The 21,569-nt window shown below is 40.1% G+C and overlaps 1 protein-coding gene across 1 annotated transcript; it reads right to left on the bottom strand.

Moving 5' to 3' along the window:
- Window positions 1-17,084: 17,084 nt before the first annotated feature.
- Window positions 17,085-17,555, bottom strand: LOC142171839 (uncharacterized). Its single transcript, XM_075235546.1, has 2 exons — window positions 17,377-17,555; window positions 17,085-17,286 (listed from the first exon to the last, which is right to left on the bottom strand). The coding sequence occupies exons 1-2, from the start codon at window positions 17,553-17,555 to the stop codon at window positions 17,085-17,087; spliced, it is 381 nt and encodes a 126-aa protein (XP_075091647.1).
- Window positions 17,556-21,569: the final 4,014 nt, after the last annotated feature.

Genomic DNA, 21,569 nt, shown 5'->3' with positions numbered 1-21,569 from the left:
GCAGTAACTCCTCACCAAAACCCCACCTTCCTCACGTCATTTTCGTCACCAAAACAGACCCTTTTACTCCATCCCAAAAAACTAGTCCAGAAACGTAACAAAACCTCCATTAAAATAGTCCGAAAATCAGCTTCTTACATCACTTAAAGAGCTGCAGTTTAAGCTCCATTTCAGTCGTGTAAAGTCACCGGAGTTTAGTGAGTTTCCTGAGTCAGCTTCGAGTTTCCGGCGATTTAGTCGAGTTTCTGTTGGGGTATTGTACGCAGTTTTGTTGGTATTTGAGCTTCAAAAGTTGTCAAGGAATCGAAGCTCAGATGCATTTATAAAAGGTTCTTTTTGTTCTTATCTCATCTTATTATAGTAGCTTGATGAATGTTGTTGATGGATCCCCTATTCTCTGTTAGCATGCTTTCACGTGTGATTTTATCTTGTTTGTCAATTGTTTTGGTGTTAATGGATCATTGATGTTGAGTTGTTAAGAGGGATTAATCAAATTTCCATGGCTGGCCACTAAAGTAGATCTTGTGTAAATGTGCTTATCGATATTGTTACAAGTTTGTACGTGGCTAAAATTCCTGCTTAACTACAACCACACAGCAATTTGATATGCTTTCGTAGTTCTAGTTGTCATACTGTATCATATCATTCTCACTATAACAAATTAGATATACATTTGCAGATTTGTTATCTTCTCCCTTATCAATTCAAGTGCGTGAGAGACATAAGTGCATAAAAATGTTGCATAAAATGCATTTTTTAATTAGGAAGTCCAAAAGTGAAAAAAAAAAAGGGTTAACTTGATAATAACTTCATTTCCCATTGGCTTATATTTTACAGATGACTTTGCTTGGTCGTTCTTTAGGTTGATTGATCTTTTGGAGATAAATTTTTTGTTAATTCTACTAGTTAGAATGTGTGTGAGGGAAGAGAAAGAACATCGTAGTTTGCTTTAGGCGCATAAATAAATCATCGTGACTATGGGTACGGTTCCCGTGGCATAGTCATGATACGTAATCTCCAATTCGAGTGTGCGTTTCACGTGATGCGGTTTGTAATGTGTACAAAACAAACAAGTTGCGACATTGCGACTTTGTTCAAATAATTTCCATAATTGTTTTAAAATAATCAAAAGCGATAATGCGGAAGAGGTTTCAAACATGTAATAATTCAGATAATTAAGCCAATTATTAATAGTCAAGCGACTGTGCTAAAACCACGGAACTCGGGAGTGCCTCACACCTTCTCCCGGGTTAACAGAATTTCTTACCCGGTCTTCTGTGTTCGCAGACCATAAATAGAGTCAATTTCCTCTATTTGGGATTTAAAATAAACCGGTGACTTGGGACACCATAACTTATTCCAAGTGGTGACTCTGATCAAATAAATAATCTCATTTCGATTAATGTCACTTAAATTGAAAAAAAACTCCCCTATCCCTTCAGGAAAAGGAGGTGTGACAACCTTAACGATACGTTTGTCCGTTAAGATATAGCGCATGGGTTACATCCTGTTTACATATAGCGCCTCCTGTAGCGCCTCCTGTATATGCGCTATACTTATAAAAAATGGACACGTCTCCTTCCCCGGCCAGACAGAAGCAGAAACACCAAAAAAGGTCCCCCCCCCCATTTTTTAACCAAAAAACTCCATTGGAGCACACCCGTCCCTCAAAAATTATGGCTTCTCCGTATTTTAGCAAGCTAACACCAGATCCAAGGCGTTGTCGTATAGTGGATTTTGTCTATTGCTCGTTTCAGCTCCCAAATCATCAAATTTTCACATTTCAAAAAACTTTAAATCGAGGTATTCCGACTTACTTTTTGATAAAACTCATGTTTATTAAATGCTTATTAGTTTTTTTTTACCGTGGTCTATGTTTTTTGTGATCGTTTTGTTATTTAATTAAATTTTTGTTTTTTATCCAGATTAGTTTATTTATGTGCTAAAAAATAGTAAAAAATATATATTGTTATTTTATGAATAATTATTGTTATATGTGATTTTATTATTGTACGTATATTAATATATGACTTTATTGTTGTTTAGTTTCCTTTAGTGTTATGTTGTACCCTTAATTGTTATGTAGTGCTCTTTAGCGTAATAAAACTGATAATAATTTTAGCTTATGGTAGTTGACTTTGTTTATGGTCATTTAGAGTAGTGTTACTTTAGTGATCTTTAAGATTCTGTTGTATAAAATAAAAACTGCGTGCTCTCCTTAACAAACTCGGATAGAGTACTCAATTATGAATTTAATGTATTAGTAGATAATTATCAAATATTAGATAGAAATCATAAAATAATTAGTTGCCAGGAAATTTGAGCAAAATATGACAGTAAACAAACAAATCGTTACGAATGAAATAAATTCAATATTATTTACTATTAAGTTTGTAGTATTTTTTATATGATTAATTATTGAATATATCTTGATTACTTATGAAATTTTAATATATAATTCTGTTATAATTCAAAAATAACTTTAAAAAGATGATAGTTCAAACAAAACCATGTAGAATTTTAGTAGAAAAATGTTGGAAACTAACATATGAAATATTAATATAGAAAATTTATCAACCTAAGTATTTGTTATATGAATAATTACTAAAATATCTTTTTAGTTATTGAAATTAATTATTTAATTCTCTGTTAACCCCAAAAATATCTGAAAAAAAGATGATAGTTCAAACACAAACCCTCTCGAGTTTTAGTCAACAAATGTAAGAAAATAACATTAAAAAACAACAATATAGAAAAATTGCCAAACTAAGTATTTTTATATGAATACTTATTAATTATATCATGTATAGTTATGAAAATTAATTATTTAATTCTATTATACCCAAAAATAGCTGAGTAAGAAACAAACATATGAAATAATAAACTAACATATAAAATAATGTAAGAAACTAACATATAAAATAATAATATAGAAAATGTATCAACCTAAGTAATAATATAGAAAAAATATCGATTAAATATTAATATAAAAGATATTGCAATATATATAAAGATGTTAAACAATTAAACAGAAAAATACTTTAATTAATATTGTTCAAGTTACAGACATCGTCATGGAGGTTCCCCTGCGCATCCCGGACCTACATCTCGAGAGCTACTATTGCTACACGACAACCATATGTCTTCACACATCTGGGATGGGCAATGTATGTCCCAGACATTCCGCCCAAGATGTATAGACAAAATGTGAGAGTTCATTAGGGATCACCCACTGCATCCCCGTATAGATAAACGCCTTCAGGGTAGGGTTTTTTTATAGGATCATAGAGATCGGCCGCTTGCAGTTCGATTGGGCGTTGATCACGGCTATGATAGAGAGGTGGCGACTGAAGACGCACATGTTTCATCTACCTATCGGCGAGGCTACCATCACGCTTGAGGACGTGGAGGTTCTTTTCGGGCTGCCTGTTGATGGTATACCTGTAGCTTACCCGCATGCTCTTAGAGACTATACAGGAGTAGATTACCTTCATGTGTTGCAGCGGCTCACCGGTTTCCAGTTTGCGGAGCCGACTGCATTGAGTGGGGCCAGTCGATTGCAACTGACGCCCGTTTGGCAACATCTGGTGGCAATGGGCGCGTAGATTATGGATGATTCACCTCTAAAGGATAAAGACCGACACACAAGATTGTTGTTGTTGCTGATGTTTGGTGGTATATTGTTCCCGAACACTTCAGGAACCCTAGTCAGCTTGCGATTTCTACATCATCTGGAGCGGCTGGATGATTTAGCTAGTAACAGCTAGGGTGCATCTATTCTAGCTTACCTGTACAGACAGATGTGTTGGCCATGCATGGGCACCCAGAGAGACGTTGCCGGATTTTTACCGCTACTGCAGGTGAAAACATAGTCAACATTTTTCATGATTATAACATACATAGTAAAAAATGCCTTAAATTTTACGTCCACAATCTGTATTAGGTTTTGGCATGGGAGCGGTTCCTGCAGTTCCAACCACCTCTGCCACAGATAGCTCTGGATGCATCACCTACATCGTTTCTCCCTTTAGCTTGGAGGTGGGTTGATAGGCGAGGCTACGCCTGTGAGGTCGAGGCTCGACAAGTATGTCTGCTCCCTACAGGGATTTGTTGGATTTACTTGAAGGCGCGCAAGTACATATATACTTAAGTTTACTTGGCCTGGCTTGATATGTGTTGCGTTTACTCACGATTCTTGTGTTTAATAAATAGTTTATATGGAGGCCACACAACGACGCGCTCATAGCTGGATTGTAAGTTATTGCTCCCGTGGTCGATATATGTGGAGATCTTCTGTCCCACTAATATGTCTCGATATAGTCGAGAATCATACCACCGAGTGAGTCCTTTGACAGTTTGGTCGCCCGCAGCTTGTACCTATTCCGCCCACTTGGCACAGGACACATTACCAGCTCGATGATCGCTGTAAGGTTGACCAGACATACTTGGACTGGCTAGAGGCCCGGATTGAGGTTTGGGACCACAGGTATGTCCTGATTCCGCCATACCCTCCACTTGACCGTATAGGGGGCGAGTATGAGTACATGGGTTGGTATCGCAGCGTTACCCGACTTCTCGTCGGGAATCCCGTTCATCGTGCTGGTGGTCAGTATATTCCATACGCCGGGAGGCATGAGGCACTAATATGTTATTTGTTATACTTACTTATAACGTTACATTATCTTTCCGTAATTAATATTTTATATGTTATGAAGGCTATTGGCTTACACTAGTTCTACCAATTGGGACTGGAGATGCTACAACATACAGACGAGGGAGCGGCAGTTTTGCACGTGTTTGGCCGTCGAGTTACTGATCTTGCAGCTGACACATTGAGACATGGCCGAGAGGATGGACGCTTAGCATACGAGGTTGATTATGTGCCACTTGAGGAGTACCATCATGGGCCACTAGTGGAGCCTGAATGTGGTAGAGGTGGCAGGTGTCGCCAGAGAGGAAGGGGTGGCCCACGTGGTCGTGGTGGTCGGCGAGGACGATGTCCCCAGCGAGGGGGCATGAGGCATCCGTGGAGGATTTTAGAGATGATCAGCAGGGTGAACACTCTGAGCCACACGATGCTCCTTATGATATGCCATCATTCAGCCTTCAGCTGTCACCAGGGACTTCGCAGGTGACTCTATCAGCTCCATTGTTGATCGCGAGCACGACCATTACGCAGCAGGAATGGGATCAGTATTTTCCTGGTCGTCCAGAGCCATCGACGGTTGTTGCTGATCGTCCGATACGAGAGGTGCATAGTGGGTGACGACTGAGTTATGTCTCATCACCGAGGGATGCCAAGAATCTTTCACATACTTGATCTACTCCAATGCACCTCGATGTTCCGACAGAGCATTGTGGCGCTACTCAGGCGCAAGTTTGTTTGTATTACTATTATTTCAATTTATTTTTATCTCATAGATTAGTCAGTAATATCTAAAGTGTTTTTATTTTTTTAATTCGTCATCGCCCGTCACAAAGGCCACATTGTGCGATACTAACTTGCCAGAGACGGATGATCTTATTCAGGAGCCCGCTGAGACCATGGTATTACCATTAAATGTTTTTGCTAACACGAACGTTAGTATTTTATATTTCATATACTAAAATATCTTATTATTATGTAGGTTACTGCTGGCCCAACAACCGCTAGGTAGTTTCCTCTTTGAAAGATGGGAAGAATCTTGTTTATGAAAACTTCTACAATTAAGTACTCAACTTTTAATTAGAATCTTGTTGCTTCATATGTTTTGATTTTTTTTAATATATGAAAAATATGATCTCATGTTGTTTTCTTGGACATAAAGGGAAGCATGGGTCATCTAATCCAGAGGGTGAAAAGACCAAACATATCGAATCTATCCATTTTTAGAATAAATAATCGCCTTTGTCCGATTAAAGGGCTAATCAATGATTATGTTGAAGTGAAAAATATATAAAAAATATAAAGATAAGTTAGAAAAGATATCCGAATAGAGAAAGGTGACAATGACACAAGAAAGAGTGGTGATTTCCTAACCCAACAGATAATATACTAAGCACATAGTAAATCTAACTAAGTTCTTACGTGTATTTAAGTTAAAGTTGCTACATGGAATATGACCATGAAGTATATCAACATATCAAAGTAAATATAACTCTAAGTTCAAAATGGTATTACCAGAAGCCAGGGAAACAATATTGCCATCATACTACTGCAACATAGCAATCTCAATATTATCAAGAATCTAATCCCGTGACTGCAAACTACAATACATGATATACTAATGGCATCACTAACACCAATAGTATTGAACCTGAACTCAATCATGTTAGCTTCTTGAATTTTTGACTAAACCGCCTCGGCAAGTTCCAACAAATGCATATTACAAGTGTTGCCTTCATAGCATATTGGTGATATTCCTGTATGGGATTTATTCATATCCTCGTCGGATAATTCTAGCACCCTCCCCAATACCAGTTTACTAGAAGCTAGAAAAATTGACAATCAGTATAAATTAGCACTCGAAAAAGTCGCCATACAAGATCATGAATAGGGAACTCAATTGAAAGCTTATAGATTTAGCATCAACAAAGTTGCCATCTTTTATTTGATGTAGCTTCTTGAATATATCCCATGAATTTGATGGATGATGTAACTCTTCTTCCTGTAAATATAATTTAATATTAAAATTAAAGATAATATTAGGTAATTACTCTATTAAAAGGTTAAAAGAAATACCAATTTTCTTGTATGCTCCATCGTAGACCTAGAACAACTGGTATGCTTGCTGGGACCCGTGCCCGGACCACCCATCTCACTGCACCGGTTCTGAGCAGGAATACAAGATTTTTCAAGCCACTTGTCGGAGAACCTATGTGTATTCAAGTTGTTCCATACATCCTATGGAATCCAAGTAGGCTTGACTTTATCTTTTCGCCAAACGTACATCTTCTTATTGTACAAGGTGGATGTTACTTTATTTTAGGTGTGTTTAATTTTTGCATTTTCAACAGCAATCCACTGATACAATTTATGTTAAAAGAAATCTCGATTAGTAACAACAATATACACAAACATACAGAATAACAATCAATAGTTACCATAAACTCATGTCAATAGAAGTCATAGGTGGATTGAGAAACATCCTTCCATGAGTAACCGGTAGCATCTTGTCGCTTCTGGAAGGTTTCCGTGATAGTTGTCGAGATAGGATGACAGTAGGAATGAACCCGAAGCATAATTAAAAATAAATACTTTACACATTTCATGATATTTAAACTTAGAAAAGTTAAAGAATATATACAGAAGCATATTTTCATACTTTTCTCCCTTAACTGAAATGACTAACCGACCAGATGTGCATAAGCCAGTAGTTGACCCAATAGAGACATCTGGAGTACCAGAAGTACTGGGAGTACTGGGAGTACTAGAAGTAGGAGTAGCAGGAACTGATGATGTTGAATCACTCATTCTTAACTAAATACACTTGACGATACGGTGATTTAAGATTTGCACGCAAAATTTGGCGTCATTCCGAATTGATTTGATAGGAATCGGACGCGCGGAAGTGTTTTTAGAAGTTTTTGAGTTTCATAATTTGATTCATACATTTTGGTGTCTGATTCATATTTCTAGATGTTATTTTGGTATTTTGATCATGCGAGCGGGTCCATATTATGTTTTTGGATATGTGAGTGCAATTGGATGGGGTCCCGGGGCCCCCCGGATGCAAGACTGATTGAATTCAGACTCGGAATTGGACTCGGGGTAAAAATGCTGGTTCTTCTGATCTGGTGTGTTCGCACTTGCGTAGTTTTGGCCGCATGTGAGAGCTCACAGAAGCAAGCCTATGATTGCAGAAGCGGCCTGGGAGTGTGTGGCCAGTGGTCCAGAGAAGCAAACTCGCTTCTGCGATGACTGGGCCGCAGATGCGAAGGAAGGACAGCTAGGCTTGGGTCGCAGGTGCGACTTCCGCAGAAGCGAAAAGAGGCGGCCTGGGCAAGGACCGCACCTACAAGGAGTTTTCCGCAAAAGTGGAGCCGCAGGTGCGAAATCGCTGGGGCAGTGAGGCTTTTAGTCCGAGACTTGCACCTTTTTCCTCACATTTTCTTTTAGTCTTGGGAGATTTTGAGAGCACTTTAGAGGAGAATTCTCATCAACATTCTAAGGTAAGTAGATCCCACTCATTTTCAAGTTAATTATGCGGATTTTAGGTAGAGTAACCATGGGAAAATTGTAAAAACTTGGGGGATTTGTGAAAAACTTAGGGTTTTGGTAAAAATGATATTTGACCACGAAAATTGGTTATGGAATTAAGTAAAAATTATATATTTGAGTTCGTGAGGCTATGGGTAATATTTATCTTCAAAAATTTTCAGAATCCGGGCACATGAGTCCGGGGGCGAATTTTAAGAATCTTCCAATTTTGGTTGAGTAATTACTCTAATAGCTAAATTAATGACTTTTGAGCATATATTTATTAAATTATATAATATTTGACTAGTTTCGGATTGTTCGGCATCGACTTGGGGCTTTTAGAGCGGATTAGTGGACCGGAAGTGAGCTTGGAAATGAGGTAAGTCTCTTGCCTAATCTTGTAAGAGGGAACTCATCCCATTAGGTGTATCTTGTTGTGTATTACTTGTATGGGAAGCTACGTACGCACTAGGTGACGAGAGTTCGTGCGTAACTATATTCCATGATATGTCCGGGTAGACTTAGATCCACATCATGCCTTTAATTGTATTGTTGTGTTTATCATGCGTATTAACTGTCTTGAATAGAGCTAAGACTAAGGATTTTAAAGTTGCAATTATCGACTTAGCCTTCTTGTTTTGGAAAAATTGAGGAGTACTTAATAACTATGAAAAATCCATGTCCTTTCGCGTCACAAGTACTTCCGCGAGTGAGGTAAACTTCTCTATTCTAATGGGATCGCGTTGTTCACCTCAGCAGTATAGTAACACCACTCTTATGGGGTTGGGCCGTTCGCCTCGACAGTATAGTTCTACCACTCTTATGGGATCGGGCCGTTCGCTTTGGCAGGATTTATGTACCAGACTCCCATGGGAGTAGGCCGTTCGCCTTGGCAGGTTAATAGATGCATCTGTGGTTCGGGCCGTTTGCCTAGGCAGTTAAGTACCACTTTTCTTATGTGATCGGGCCGTTCTCCTCGGTAACTTCGTGCTTAATAATCAAAACGGGTTCCAATTAGGATATAATTGAGTTAGGGTCTTCACAGCTAGTTATGAGATGTTGGTGATATGTTACGAATTCCTGTTGTATTTATTGTAGTTGCTTTTATTTGCCTCATTGATACCTGTTGTATGTTCACCATGTCTACTTTATGCACTTTCATTATTATTATTGACCTCTAGTAAGTGTCAAGTCGACCCTCGTCACTACTTCTTCGAGGTTAGACTAGATACTTACTGGGTACGCGTTGTTCTTCGTACTCACGCTATACTTCTGCACTGATGTGCAGGTACTGAGACAGGTTCCACCAGTGGTCACGCTGGCGCATATATGATCATCTACGGAGATTTAGGGGTGAGCTACTTGCCTTGCTATGATCCGCAGCACCAGAGTCTCCTTCAATATTATTTACTATTCCTGTCTATTACTTTCGGACAATAGTTTTAGTATTTTTGTGTATTCTCTAGATTGTTCATGTACTTGTGACACCAGATTTTGGGATTTGTCGCACTTATGTACTGCTGTACTTGTCATTTTTATCTCTGCAGACTATGTACTCATTATGTTGATATTTTGTTTAAAAAAACTTATCACAATTGCATGAAATTTAGTGTAATTCAAAAATATGTTGAAAAGGGATAAATAAATAGTAGTTTCGCTTGTGGGATTGCCTAACGATGGCGTTAGGTGCAGTCTCGACCTTGTATGGAATTTTTTCATCTCGTATCGTGCAGTTGATATTATACTAAGTGTCTTTCTATTGATCTTTCATAGATGGTGAGAACCCGCATGACGGATGTATCAGACGGTCGAGGGGCTACTCCCCCTATTGCTAGAGGCCGAGGTAAAGGCCAGGGGAGGGCTCCAACTCCAATCATAGGACAAGGGCGCCCTAGGGTTGCTCCTGTTGCACCACCATTGGATCTAGTGGAGGATCCTGTTGTTTAGGAGCAGGATGAGGTGCCTGCAGTTGTGTCAGCCCCAACAGATTTCATGACTGCGTCTGGATTCCAGGAGGTCATGGGCCGTATGATACTTTTCATGGACTCTATGACGCAGGCTGGTTTATTTCCAGTGGACCCTGCCACATCTCAGGCGGGAGGGGGAGCACAGACCCCTACCCCTCAGGCTCCAGGGCACGCCACTGCCGTTTATCAGACCCTAGGTACACTATCTGCAGGCACAGCTCAACCTGTTACAGCAGATGTGCCATAGGCTGTACCAGTCGCGACCGATGATCAGCAGAAGTGGCTGGACAGATGGACTAGGCTTCGCCCCCTACCTTTTGGGCTGAGCGGTCAGAGGACCCCCGGGATTTCATTGACCGGTGCAAGGATAGGCTCCAGAACATGGGGATATTGGAGTTCAACGGGATGGAATTCACTATTTTTCAGCTTGAGGGCAAGGCCCGTAGATGGAGGCAGGCTTACCTTCTTAGCAGGCCAGTAAGTTCACCTCCCTTGACTTAGGATCAGTTTACACATATGTTCTTGCAGAAGTATATACCACCTTCTGAGAGAGAGGAGCTGCGGGGTTAGTTTGAACGACTCCATTAGGGTTACATGTCTGTCACCGACTATGAGACGAGATTCACTAACTTGTCTCATCATGCAACTATTATACTCCCCACAGATGTAGAGATGGTGCGGAGGTTCATTGCAGGCCTGCACCCTAAGATTCATGTACTTTGGTTTTGTGACCGGAGTGTATTATAACTCTTAACTCTAAATTACTCACTCAATACCTCTCGGTTATAGAGTGATTTTGCCCAAATTTACTTTTTCAAACCCAATTGTGTATCAATTCAAATAGTTGATATGAGCTCAAGTCAGATTTTTCCTATATCTAGTTCAAACCCTTTAATTAGTCTAGCAAAAACCGTAACTAGCCTAATTTCTTGTTAGCCAAGTTTTCCTAGACTAAGTCCATCTTTCTCAAGTAAGAACCAAGTCTAATAGGCATGAATAAATGTTTTCAACCATTAATTCTAGAAATAATGCATGAACAATGTTAAATAATAAATACCCAATCATAAATAAGCATTAAATTAATCACCCATAAGGTTTACACACTAGGGTTGGGTCACAACCCTTGAGAAAATCTAGCTACTCATGGTAGAAATTGAAGAAAACAAAGAAGAAGAACTAATTAAAGCCATAACAAAGATTAAATAGATAAAACTAATAATTCCTAACCTAAAATAGTCACTAATTACCCAAAACAGTAAAATATAATGGCTACAACTCAAACTATTACAAAACTTTCCCTAAAAAGGTATTTCCCATCTATTTATAGTGGCCCAAAATTCGCTGACAAAAATACCCTTCGGGAGGTTCTGTGGCTGTAGAATTCCATGTGGGTCCGCACTTTTCTTGGCTCCAACAAGTGTAGAGATTCTATGGCCGCACTTTTCCTTTCTGCAGCTGCACTTTGGGCAAGGCTTCACACTTGGTCATTTTGCACATTCTCTAAACCTTTTGAATTCTTATCAGTGCGACCCTCTTTAGCGGCCGCACATTTAGTATGCAGACCGCACTTCCCCAAAAATCCCTTGAGCTTCAGGAACCATATCTATGACCGCGGAAGTATTTCTGCGGACTGCACTTTCTTTTGCGGACCGCAACTTTGGCCTGCTATACTCCTTCTTGCCTTCATGAGATGGAACACTCATTTTTGAGTTAGAATTCTTCGTTGAGGTCCACTTCTCCAACATGCCTGCAATTTGCACAATTTTATTAGTTTTTGGAACAAGAATAAACACTTTTGGACTAAAATAAAGCAAGAAGGTTCTAATAAGTGGTTAAAATCCAAACTTATCAACTCCCCCAAACTTAAGTCTTTGCTTTTACTCAAGCAAATAGATTAGGTCTCACCTCCTCAAAGTGAAAGGTCATTTCAAAAAGTCAATTGTAAGCCATTCATACTCAGTTGGGACCAACAATTACCCATAATACTCATACATTTTCAACAAGGTGACAAATCACATATTATGCACATATAACTCCAATGTGACACTTGAGCTTCAAGAATTGACTTCACTCATGAAGGACTCTTGTTCTATCATGTAGATCACAGTGGACTCCAAACTCTTCCTCATCTACCTTCCATTTGCCAAGCTCACTTCAAAAATTAGCACTCAATCTTTAGATCAATGAAAGTTTCACTCTTCTCTCACAAAGGAATGTCACAAGTAAGGCTTCAAGTACCATAGGCTTGCCCCTCATGTAGATCACCACTAATGTAAGATCACTTGGTTCAAAATCAAGTAGGAATTTGCAATGAAGGCTTTTGGATTGGGGTAGGATACCATATAAGATAAGTGGTTCTAGCCTTCCTTAAGCACTCCACATTTTCATTTCTTGGCTCATATTTACCAACTCTTAGAGGTATTTCCTTTTCTTGGGGACTAGAGAGACTTGACATCACTCTTTTTCGTTCATTTCATTCTTTTTCTCCCTTGATGCTTGTACTAGAGATAATTGCCTCTTTTTGATTTCATCAACCTTCCTTTTTATTCTCTTTTTGGAATTTTCTTCTTATTTCTTCTTCTTCTTGCCTTATCTTTTCATATAGATCATTCCTTTTCTCTTTTTGGTGCATTGATACCTCTTTTAAAATCCACAACCCTCCTCCCAAACTTATGCCTTAAGCCACTTATTTCATAAGAGTTTTAAGGAAGGTAAGGGTGCCAAGAGAGGATTACAAACAAAATGGGTAAAGGCTTGTAGCATGGTTACCGATAAAAAAAGGCTAAAAGCTCAAGGGGTTGACTAGGGATAACAAGCATTGGGTGGCAATAGAAAGCTCAAACGGACCAAGGAAAGCCTACAATCATCTTTCAAACCATGAAAACCTACGATTTCGTCTTGAAGCACATTTGGGGCAAATTCTAGACCATTCACACCAATACTTGGACTAGTAACAAAAACCACCTCACCCCTTATGTAACTAGACCATAAAAGAGGATAAAGTCTAAAGCCTACAATAATCACAATCAAGTTAAATATCTCTATGGTTCAATCAACCACTGAATGATTATTAAAGTCAACTCAAGAGTCTCAAAGTCACTAACTAGAGCTATTTTCTTCCAAAAACCTTGTTTCAAACCATAAGCACGCAGTTAAGTGTGTTGGTGCCAAATGAAGTATGAATACTATTTTTAGAGAATGACTTGATTAGGGCTTTTATTCATTACTACTACTATTATTATTGCCTAAACACAAAAACAGACTCATTCCCTTAAGAAAGTTGTCGCACCATCCATCCTCGGGAAGAGTCACTCGATTCACACACAAGACCACCTTTGGAACGAACCGTGACATTATGAAAACCAAAAGCTTATTATCCACACCACTATGAAAAACATGAAAACCACTAACATAAAAAGAAAAAAAGCTACTAACAAAAACAAAAATCAAAGTAAACAATTAAAGAAGCTAATGAACGCAATAACTAACTAAAGATAGATAAAAATAAAAAGAAAGAGAGTCATCGAATGATTACAATCCAAATGTATCTAAATGTGTCAAATGTATCATTAAATAAACTCCAACTCCCCGAATAAAAGTAAGCATTATCCCCAATGCTTAAAAAAATAAGAGTAAAAGGAGAGAGGGCTAAGAAACTCCCTAAGCATCCTTGGACATCTCAGTGTCCCCAGTTGCATCAACCTCTGTTGGCTCAGCCAACTGAATATCATCATCATCATATCTGGGAGTGGCGGGAGTGGTGAACATCGCACGCACTGCATCAGCAGTGTCAGCGACAAGACATGGCTCCTTAGACTGGCCAACTTGAGCAACCTCTGTAGATGGATCTGGGGTGGTCTTGTTTCGGATCAAGCAACATATCAAAGGGAAAATCCCCAACTGTAGCTAGCCGGGTAACCTCAGCTGGTAGCTCATCCACTGACTTCTTGCTGGCTTGAAACTTCCTCATCTTCTTGACCTGCTTGGTCAAGCCCTCAATAACTGAACCATGATGCAGCAAAGTGTTAATAATCACCTTATGGTTGTGTAAAATCTTTCCCAGCTTCTCATCAAGCTCAGTAGAATCCCGCGATGCCTGTGTGGATGACTGCCCTGCAACAGTGCTAGATATCTCAGACAGTTTTGAAATGGCTGCCTGCATCCAGTTATTGAGACTCGCCAATGTTTGGGAGACTTGCATAACAGAAAGTGGGCCTATAGGCATGGGCACTAGTCTCAGAACCGGAGTAGGGACTGCCCTAGGAGCAGTTGAGGGAACTGTAGGAGGAGCTAAAGATGGCGGCTCAGTCATAGCAGCTGCTTCACTGGTAGAAGGCGCAACTGATATAAATGGTATCAGTTGTGTCAGAAACTACTACTATCGGCTCATCAGACTGGCCGACAGTAGTAGAAGGCTGAGCACTCTTCTTCGGGTTGCTCAAATCCTGCAGCGAGTACCACTCAAACGGGTTCTTAGGCTTTACCTTTGTATCAAACTACTTGGGCTCTACCTTTGCATCTGTGAGGTACTTTGTAATAATGCTGGGGTAGGGGTAAGAAGTGTTAGTTTGCTGCACCCCCAAACAAATGTTGGCCAACATTAGGGAACCCATATTGATCGGGTACCCGACCATGATACAATAGCACGTGGAACAGGCAAGTAGTTCCCATTCTGGCACGGGTAAAGCCTGCTACACACAAAGTTTTGCCAACCTTTTGCCTCAAAGCTCAATGTACTCCAGAGAATAGGTACCCCAGCAGTAATCCACGGTGGTGGTGGTCCTGGTGACGAGATCTCAGCAAGCCACGACTGAGCCTCTTCTTTCAAGGCTAACTTCTCTAGGTACTCCTTTGGCTTCACGTTCTCAAATCCCAAGTACGCATTCAACGTGTGGTGATCAAACTTAACCTTGAGGTTGCGTACTTTGATCACCTTTTTCCCTTTGCGAATGTGTGAAATATTAGCATAAAACTCGCGGATAATATGTTCCTTGACATCCACTACCTTCTCAGTAAACAACATCCATCCTTTTCTCGTCCTGAACTGCTCCAAAACTACATGATTATATCTATCAAGATCCTTCAACAACTTCCGCTCATGTGTCAATGACCTCAATGGCCACAATATCCGAAAATCAGTAAAGGCAGGCAAGCTCACAAATCTAGCTTCCCATGTTTCCTTCTTTATTGTCTGATCAACCCCTGTAGATGTACCTTCTCCTCCTCTTATCATCTGGAATATACTGTGCACCAAACACTGGAGCAGCTGGCTCGGAAGCCTGGCTATCACTTTCCAAACCCTCGGAAGTGCTGTGAGATAATGAAGGCACGTCCAGAGGCTCAGATCGCCCATGTGGCCTGAACTGTTCAGCTGTCCGCTCCTATGGAATAGACACAGAGTTTCCCTCGAAAGCCTCCCTAGACGGGGCATAAGAACTAGACTCAGAGAGGTCTACACCTCTCCCTCTTCTTGCTGTAGCCTTCTTCCGAATAGTCTTGGGCACACTGAGGGGCAAGGCACCTCTGCATCGACCCCTAGAAGACTCTCTTCTACCCTTGGCAGTTTCACCGTGGCCTCGTTATCGAACCATTATCTATATGAAAACAAAGAGGATTGTTAGTTGCAAGTCATCATTCAACACTGTTAGGACTCACGTAAGCAAGGGTGAACATTGTGGACATAGTAGGGTTACAATAGATTAAACATGTTGCAGAAAATGGGAACTACAGTCTGCACTCTTCTGATGTGCGGCAGCAGAATGGGAGTGCGGACGCACTTCTGACAAGAAGGATTAGAGGCTCAGACACCTCCTCTTTGAAGACAGTGCGATGGCCAATGTGCCACTGAGAATTCATCTACGGTCCACAGAATGATAAGTGCAGTCCACACTTTTGTCATTTCAAAAGACAAGTCTCTAAAGATAGTGTGGACTCAAGTGCGGCCTCACCAGGAATTCTGCGGTCCGCAAAATTAAAGTGCGGCCGTAGAATGCACTTGCCTTCACCATTTACCAAAATCCACCAACTGCGGACCGCACAAATTTAAGTGCGACTGCAGATTTTAAAATTTAATAAACATATCTTTCTTTTTACCTAGATTTTGCAAATACTAGTCCAAATATACGTGGCAACATGGTATACACATAAAGTTTGACTAACCCAACCCATTTTAGCATGTATTAACAACTACCCAGTACAAATCTACCCCACATGGATACATGGATGAAGTATAATAATAGATGGCCTAAAAAGAAGCTAAAAATTCAAAATTAAAATAACACAAAAGATTAACATGAAGTGAAGCATACCAGATGAAGTGAGTGTACTTGATCGCGTGAGCATAGATGGGTGTGTGTGTTTGACAGTAAAAAGTCCCCAGTTAATCTTGTAGAGTAACAATGATTCTAAGGAGGGTGAAAAGTGTAAAATGAATGCAAAACTCCTATTTATACTTATAGTTATTGAGAGGGCAAATGGCCAAGTGCGGACGCACAAATCCAACTTCGGTCCACACTCCTTCACCTGAGCAGCAATTGTCTGTGTCACTTGTGCAGTCCTCACATTTTTGAGTGCGGTCGCACAATTCCTCTCGCGACAGCAGATTAGCCCCGCACTAACAAGCTAAAACTTCAGAGAGTTTGCAATTTTAACATCTTGTGATCTTTCAGAACTGCGGTCCATAGGTGAAATTTGCGATCACATAAACTCTTCTATTGTGGAACAATTATTTCTGCGGCCGAACAATTAAAATGTGCGGTCCACATTTTCTTTGACACTTAGCCATTTTGTTCACCCTTCTTCATGTAACACTCAACCTTGTAGCACACTTCAAATCAAGTTAGAAACAATAAATAACACCTAACTATAAAAGAAAAAGGAAACAACTTGGGTTGCCTCCCAAGAAGCTCCTGATTTAACGTCGCGGCACGACGCAATGTCTAAGCATCTTCAAGTGAAGTAAATGACTGCCACCACGTGGCTTTCTCCAACTTGCCCAAGTAGTGCTTCACCCGGTGACCATTGACTCGGAATATTTCATTGTTCTTTTTCTTTAAATCCAATGCACCGAAGGGTGTCACACCAATAATTTCAAACGGACCACTCCACTTGGACTTGAGCTTCCCGGGAAACATCCTCAACCTTGAGTTAAACAATAATACAAGATCACCCACCTTAAACTCTTTGTTCCAAATGTATTTTTTATGAAGATGTTTCATATTTTCTTTATACAAGGACAAAATCTCATATGCATGGTACTTGAACTTATCCAACTTATTCAAATGTGCAACCCGCAATTTAGCGGCTCCATCCCAATCAAGATTCAATTTCTTTAAAGCCCACATTACCTTATATTCTAGTTCCACCGGAAGATAACATGCTTTCCCGAACACTAACTGGTATGGAGACATTTCGATAGGTGTTTTGTAAGTCGTCCGATAAGCCCATAATGCATCATCAAGCTTCTTGGACCAATCCGTCCGATTAGCATTCACCGTTTTAGACAAGATACTCTTTATCTCCTGGTTGTAGACTTCCACTTGACCACTAGCTTGTGGGTGATAGGGAGTTGTGACCTTATGAGTAACACCATACTTGCTAAGTAAAGTGTCAAAAGGCTTGTTCAAAAGTGTGACCCCCCATCGCTTATGATAACACGTGGAGTACCAAATCTTGTAAAAATATTCTTCTTCAAGAAAGCCACTACACTTCTCGCCTCATTGTTAGGTAAGGCGATGACCTCAACCCATTCGACCAAGATGTAGGTGTTTCCACAAGAACTCACAAAAGGGTTCATAAAGTCAATGCCCCAAACATCGAAAATATTAATCTCCAAGATGGTTGTTAGAGGCATCTCAGTTTTCTTTGAGATTCCACCGGCTCGATGACATTCATCACATATTTTCATTAAGTCACTTGCGACCTTGTAAAGAGTAGGCCAATAGAAACCACAACTAAGAACTTTGGCCTCCGTCCTTGCTCCACCATGATGACCACCATATGGAAAAGAATGATAAGCGCCAAGAATATCGCCTTGCCCTTCTTCCGGAACACACCTTCTAATCACCCCATCCATACAAATCCAGAAAAGGTATGGTTCATCCCAATAATAATCCTTACAATCTCTTTTTTTTGGTTTGAAGAGAACTCATCCGGAATGATTCCACTCATAAGAAAATTTGCCAAGTCCGTAAACCACGACACCTCTTTCATTGAAATTGCCAAAAGTTACTCATCAGAGAAAGAGTCAATGATTTCAAGGACATCATGTGGTCTCCCCTCCTCCTCCAAACGAGACAAGTGGTACGTCACTTGGTTTTCACTGCCTTTCCTATCTTGAATATCAATATCAAATTCTTGCAACAAGAGTACCCATCTTATCAACCGAGCTTTAGAAATGCTTTTTGCTCATAAGATAGCGAAGCGTCGCATGATCTGTGTGGACAATAACTTTGACACCCATCAAGTACGGGAGGAACTTCTCAATTGCAAACAAAATAGTAAGGAGCTCTATCTCCATAATGGTGTAATTGACTTGAAACACTATTCATGGTCTTACTATCATAGTAAACCAGATGAAAGACTTTGTTAGTACGTTGCCCCAAAACAACCCCAACTGCTACGTCACTTGCATCACACATGAGTTCAAAAGGCAAACTCCAATTTAGAGCGGTAATGATATGAGTGGTTGTCAACTTGATATTGAATAGTTCAAAAGGCCTCATACAATCATCATTGAAATGGAACTTGGCATCCTTCTCAAGGAGTTTACACAATGGGTTCACCACTTTTGAAAAATCTTTGATAAAGCACCGGTAGAAACCCACATGGCCTAAGAAACTCCGCACACCCTTCACCGAAGTTGGGGTGGAAGCTTAAAAATCACCTCATTCTCTGTCTTGTCAACTTCAATTCATTCTTTGAGATTTTATGGCCAAGGACAATGCCTTCCTCAACCATGAAATGACATTTCTCCCAATTGAGAACCAAATTGGTCTCTTCACAACTAGCCAACACTTTGTCCAAATTTGCACGACAATCAAAAGAATCTCCAACCATCGAGAAGTCATCCATGAAAACTTCAAGGTAGTCCTCCACCATGTCCGTGAAAATAGCTGTCATACTCCGTTGAAAAGTCGCCGGTGCATTACACAAATCAAAAGGCATTCTCTTGAAAGCAAAAGTACCATAAGAACATGTAAAGGTTGTTTTATCTTGATCTTCCAGAGCAATAAGAATTTGGTTGTATACCGAGTACCCATCAAGAAAATAATAGAAAGCACGACCGACCAATCTATCGAGTATTTGGTCTAAGAACGGAAGTGGAAAGTGATCCTTCCTTGTGACTTTGTTGAGCTTATGTTAATCCATACAAACCCTCGAACAAGTCACAGTTCTAGTAGGAATCACCTCATTCTTTTCATTGGTAACAAACGTCATGCCCCCTTCTTTGGGACACATTGAACTGGCGAGGTCCATGAACTATCGGAGATGGGGTAGACAACTCCGGCATCTAACCACTTGATAATCTCCTTCTTGACTACTTCTTGCATAGCTTCATTGAGTCATCTTTGATATTCAATGTACGGTTTAGCACCATCCTCCAACTTGATCTTATCCATGCAAAATGTGGGGATTATACCCCGAATATCCTCCAAAGTCCACCCAATAGCTTTCTTCATCTTTTACAACACCGTCGATGTGGAATCAACCTGCACGTTAGTCAAACAAGAGGAAAGAATAACAGGTAAAGTAGAACAAGGGCCAAAACATTCATACCGAAGGTGTGGAGGCAATGGATTCAACTCCAAAGTGGGTGGCTCTTCAATAGAAGGCTTTGTAGGGGGAGTTTTCCTATTCTCAAGATCCAAAGCTAATTTCCGGGTGCATAGTTGTACGACCCCATTCCTTGCAAAGAATTCACACACTCTATGAAACCATTCATCTCGTCATCATCAAATTTGAGCAAAACGGTTCCAACATATCACTAACAATGATTGTAGCACTTGTATCATCAACAATAACATTGGTCACCAAATCCATAAAAGAACATACCTCATTGCTATTTGGTTGTCGCATAGACTTACACACATGGAATACCACCTTTTATCACCAACTCGGATAGTGAGTTCTCCCGCTTCCACATCACAAAGAGCCTTACTCGTGGCAAGGAAAGGTCTCCCAATAATGATAGGAACTTCATAATCAACTTCAAAATCTAGAATAATAAAGTCCGACAGAAGATTGAACTTATCAACCCGGACCAAAACATCCTCAATCACTCCCAACGGCCTCTTCATGGTACGATCGGCCATTTACAACCTCATAGATGTGAGTCTTGGTTTCCCAATTCCCATAGTTTTGAAAACCAAATAGGGCATCAAATTGATACTCACCCCAAGATCATAAAGAGCTTTAGCAAACGCGGCACTTCCAATTGTACAAGGAATGAATAATTGTACTCACTTGATGAGTGACCTTGATAGTTTCAAAATTCATTGACCTTTTCTTGGTCACATGATCTTTCATAAGCTTTTCATAACTGGGCATTTATTCCGAGCTTCTACTAATGGCACATTAATTGAAAGATTCTTCATCATTTGAATGAACTTCTTGAATTGATTCTCACCATTTTTCTTGGCAAGTATTTGAGGATAGGGAGGTGGAGGCTTAGGCAATGGTGCCTTAGACTTTTGTACTACCGGCTCCGGTATGTTAATGATGTGCTCCCTAGACGGGTTCACCTCCTCTTGAGTATCTTCCACACTATCATCAATGTTAATCCAAACCTCATCATTTGCTTGAACAACATTGTTTGGGATTTCCTCCTCTAGTATCACTTGGTCATCATCCACAAGTCGCCTTTCACTTGAGGTGGGTGCATTCCCATATTTTCCACTTTTTGTGATAATCGTTATAGCATGCCACGTATTGTTACCACCCTTTGGGTTCACCACCGTGTCACTTGGTAGTGCAGCCTTAGGACGAGAATTTAGAGCTTGCCCCATTTGAACTTCAAGATTATGGATTTATGTGTTGTATGAGGCAAGTTGGGAATCCGAATCAACATTCTTTTCCATCATTTTCTTAAACATATTCTCAATATGACCCATCTCATTGCTTGAAGAACTTAAACCATGGGAACGATAAGGAGGTGGGTTTCTTGGTTGTTGATATATTGGGGCCCTTTGAAAACCCGACCCATGGTTGCCTTGATTGTTTCCCCAGCTACCTTGATTGTTGCCTCCCCAATTTCCTTGGTTGTTTACACTCTAACTTCCTTGATTGTTGTTATTATGCCAATTCCCTTGATTGTTAGAACTCCAATTTCCTTGGTTATTTTGTGGTCACCATTATTGTTGATTGGAGCCTTGGAAGTTATTTCTTTTCCCTTGAAAATTATTCACATATTGAACTTCCTCTTC

This window comes from Nicotiana tabacum, chromosome 17 (genome assembly GCF_000715075.1).
Source record: "Nicotiana tabacum cultivar K326 chromosome 17, ASM71507v2, whole genome shotgun sequence".
Taxonomy (NCBI): Eukaryota; Viridiplantae; Streptophyta; class Magnoliopsida; order Solanales; family Solanaceae; genus Nicotiana; species Nicotiana tabacum.
Note: the sequence above shows the minus strand (reverse complement) of the source record. Positions and strands in the feature narration are given on the sequence as shown.

Coding starts and splice junctions, on each gene's coding strand:
- LOC142171839 (XM_075235546.1), bottom strand. CDS start 17,555: ATGTCTCCATACCAGTTAGTGTTCGGGAAAGCATGTTATCTTCCGGTG. Junction 17,287..17,376: donor GCATATGAGATTTTGTCCTT/GTATAAAGAAAA, acceptor GTTTAACTCAAG/GTTGAGGATGTTTCCCGGGA.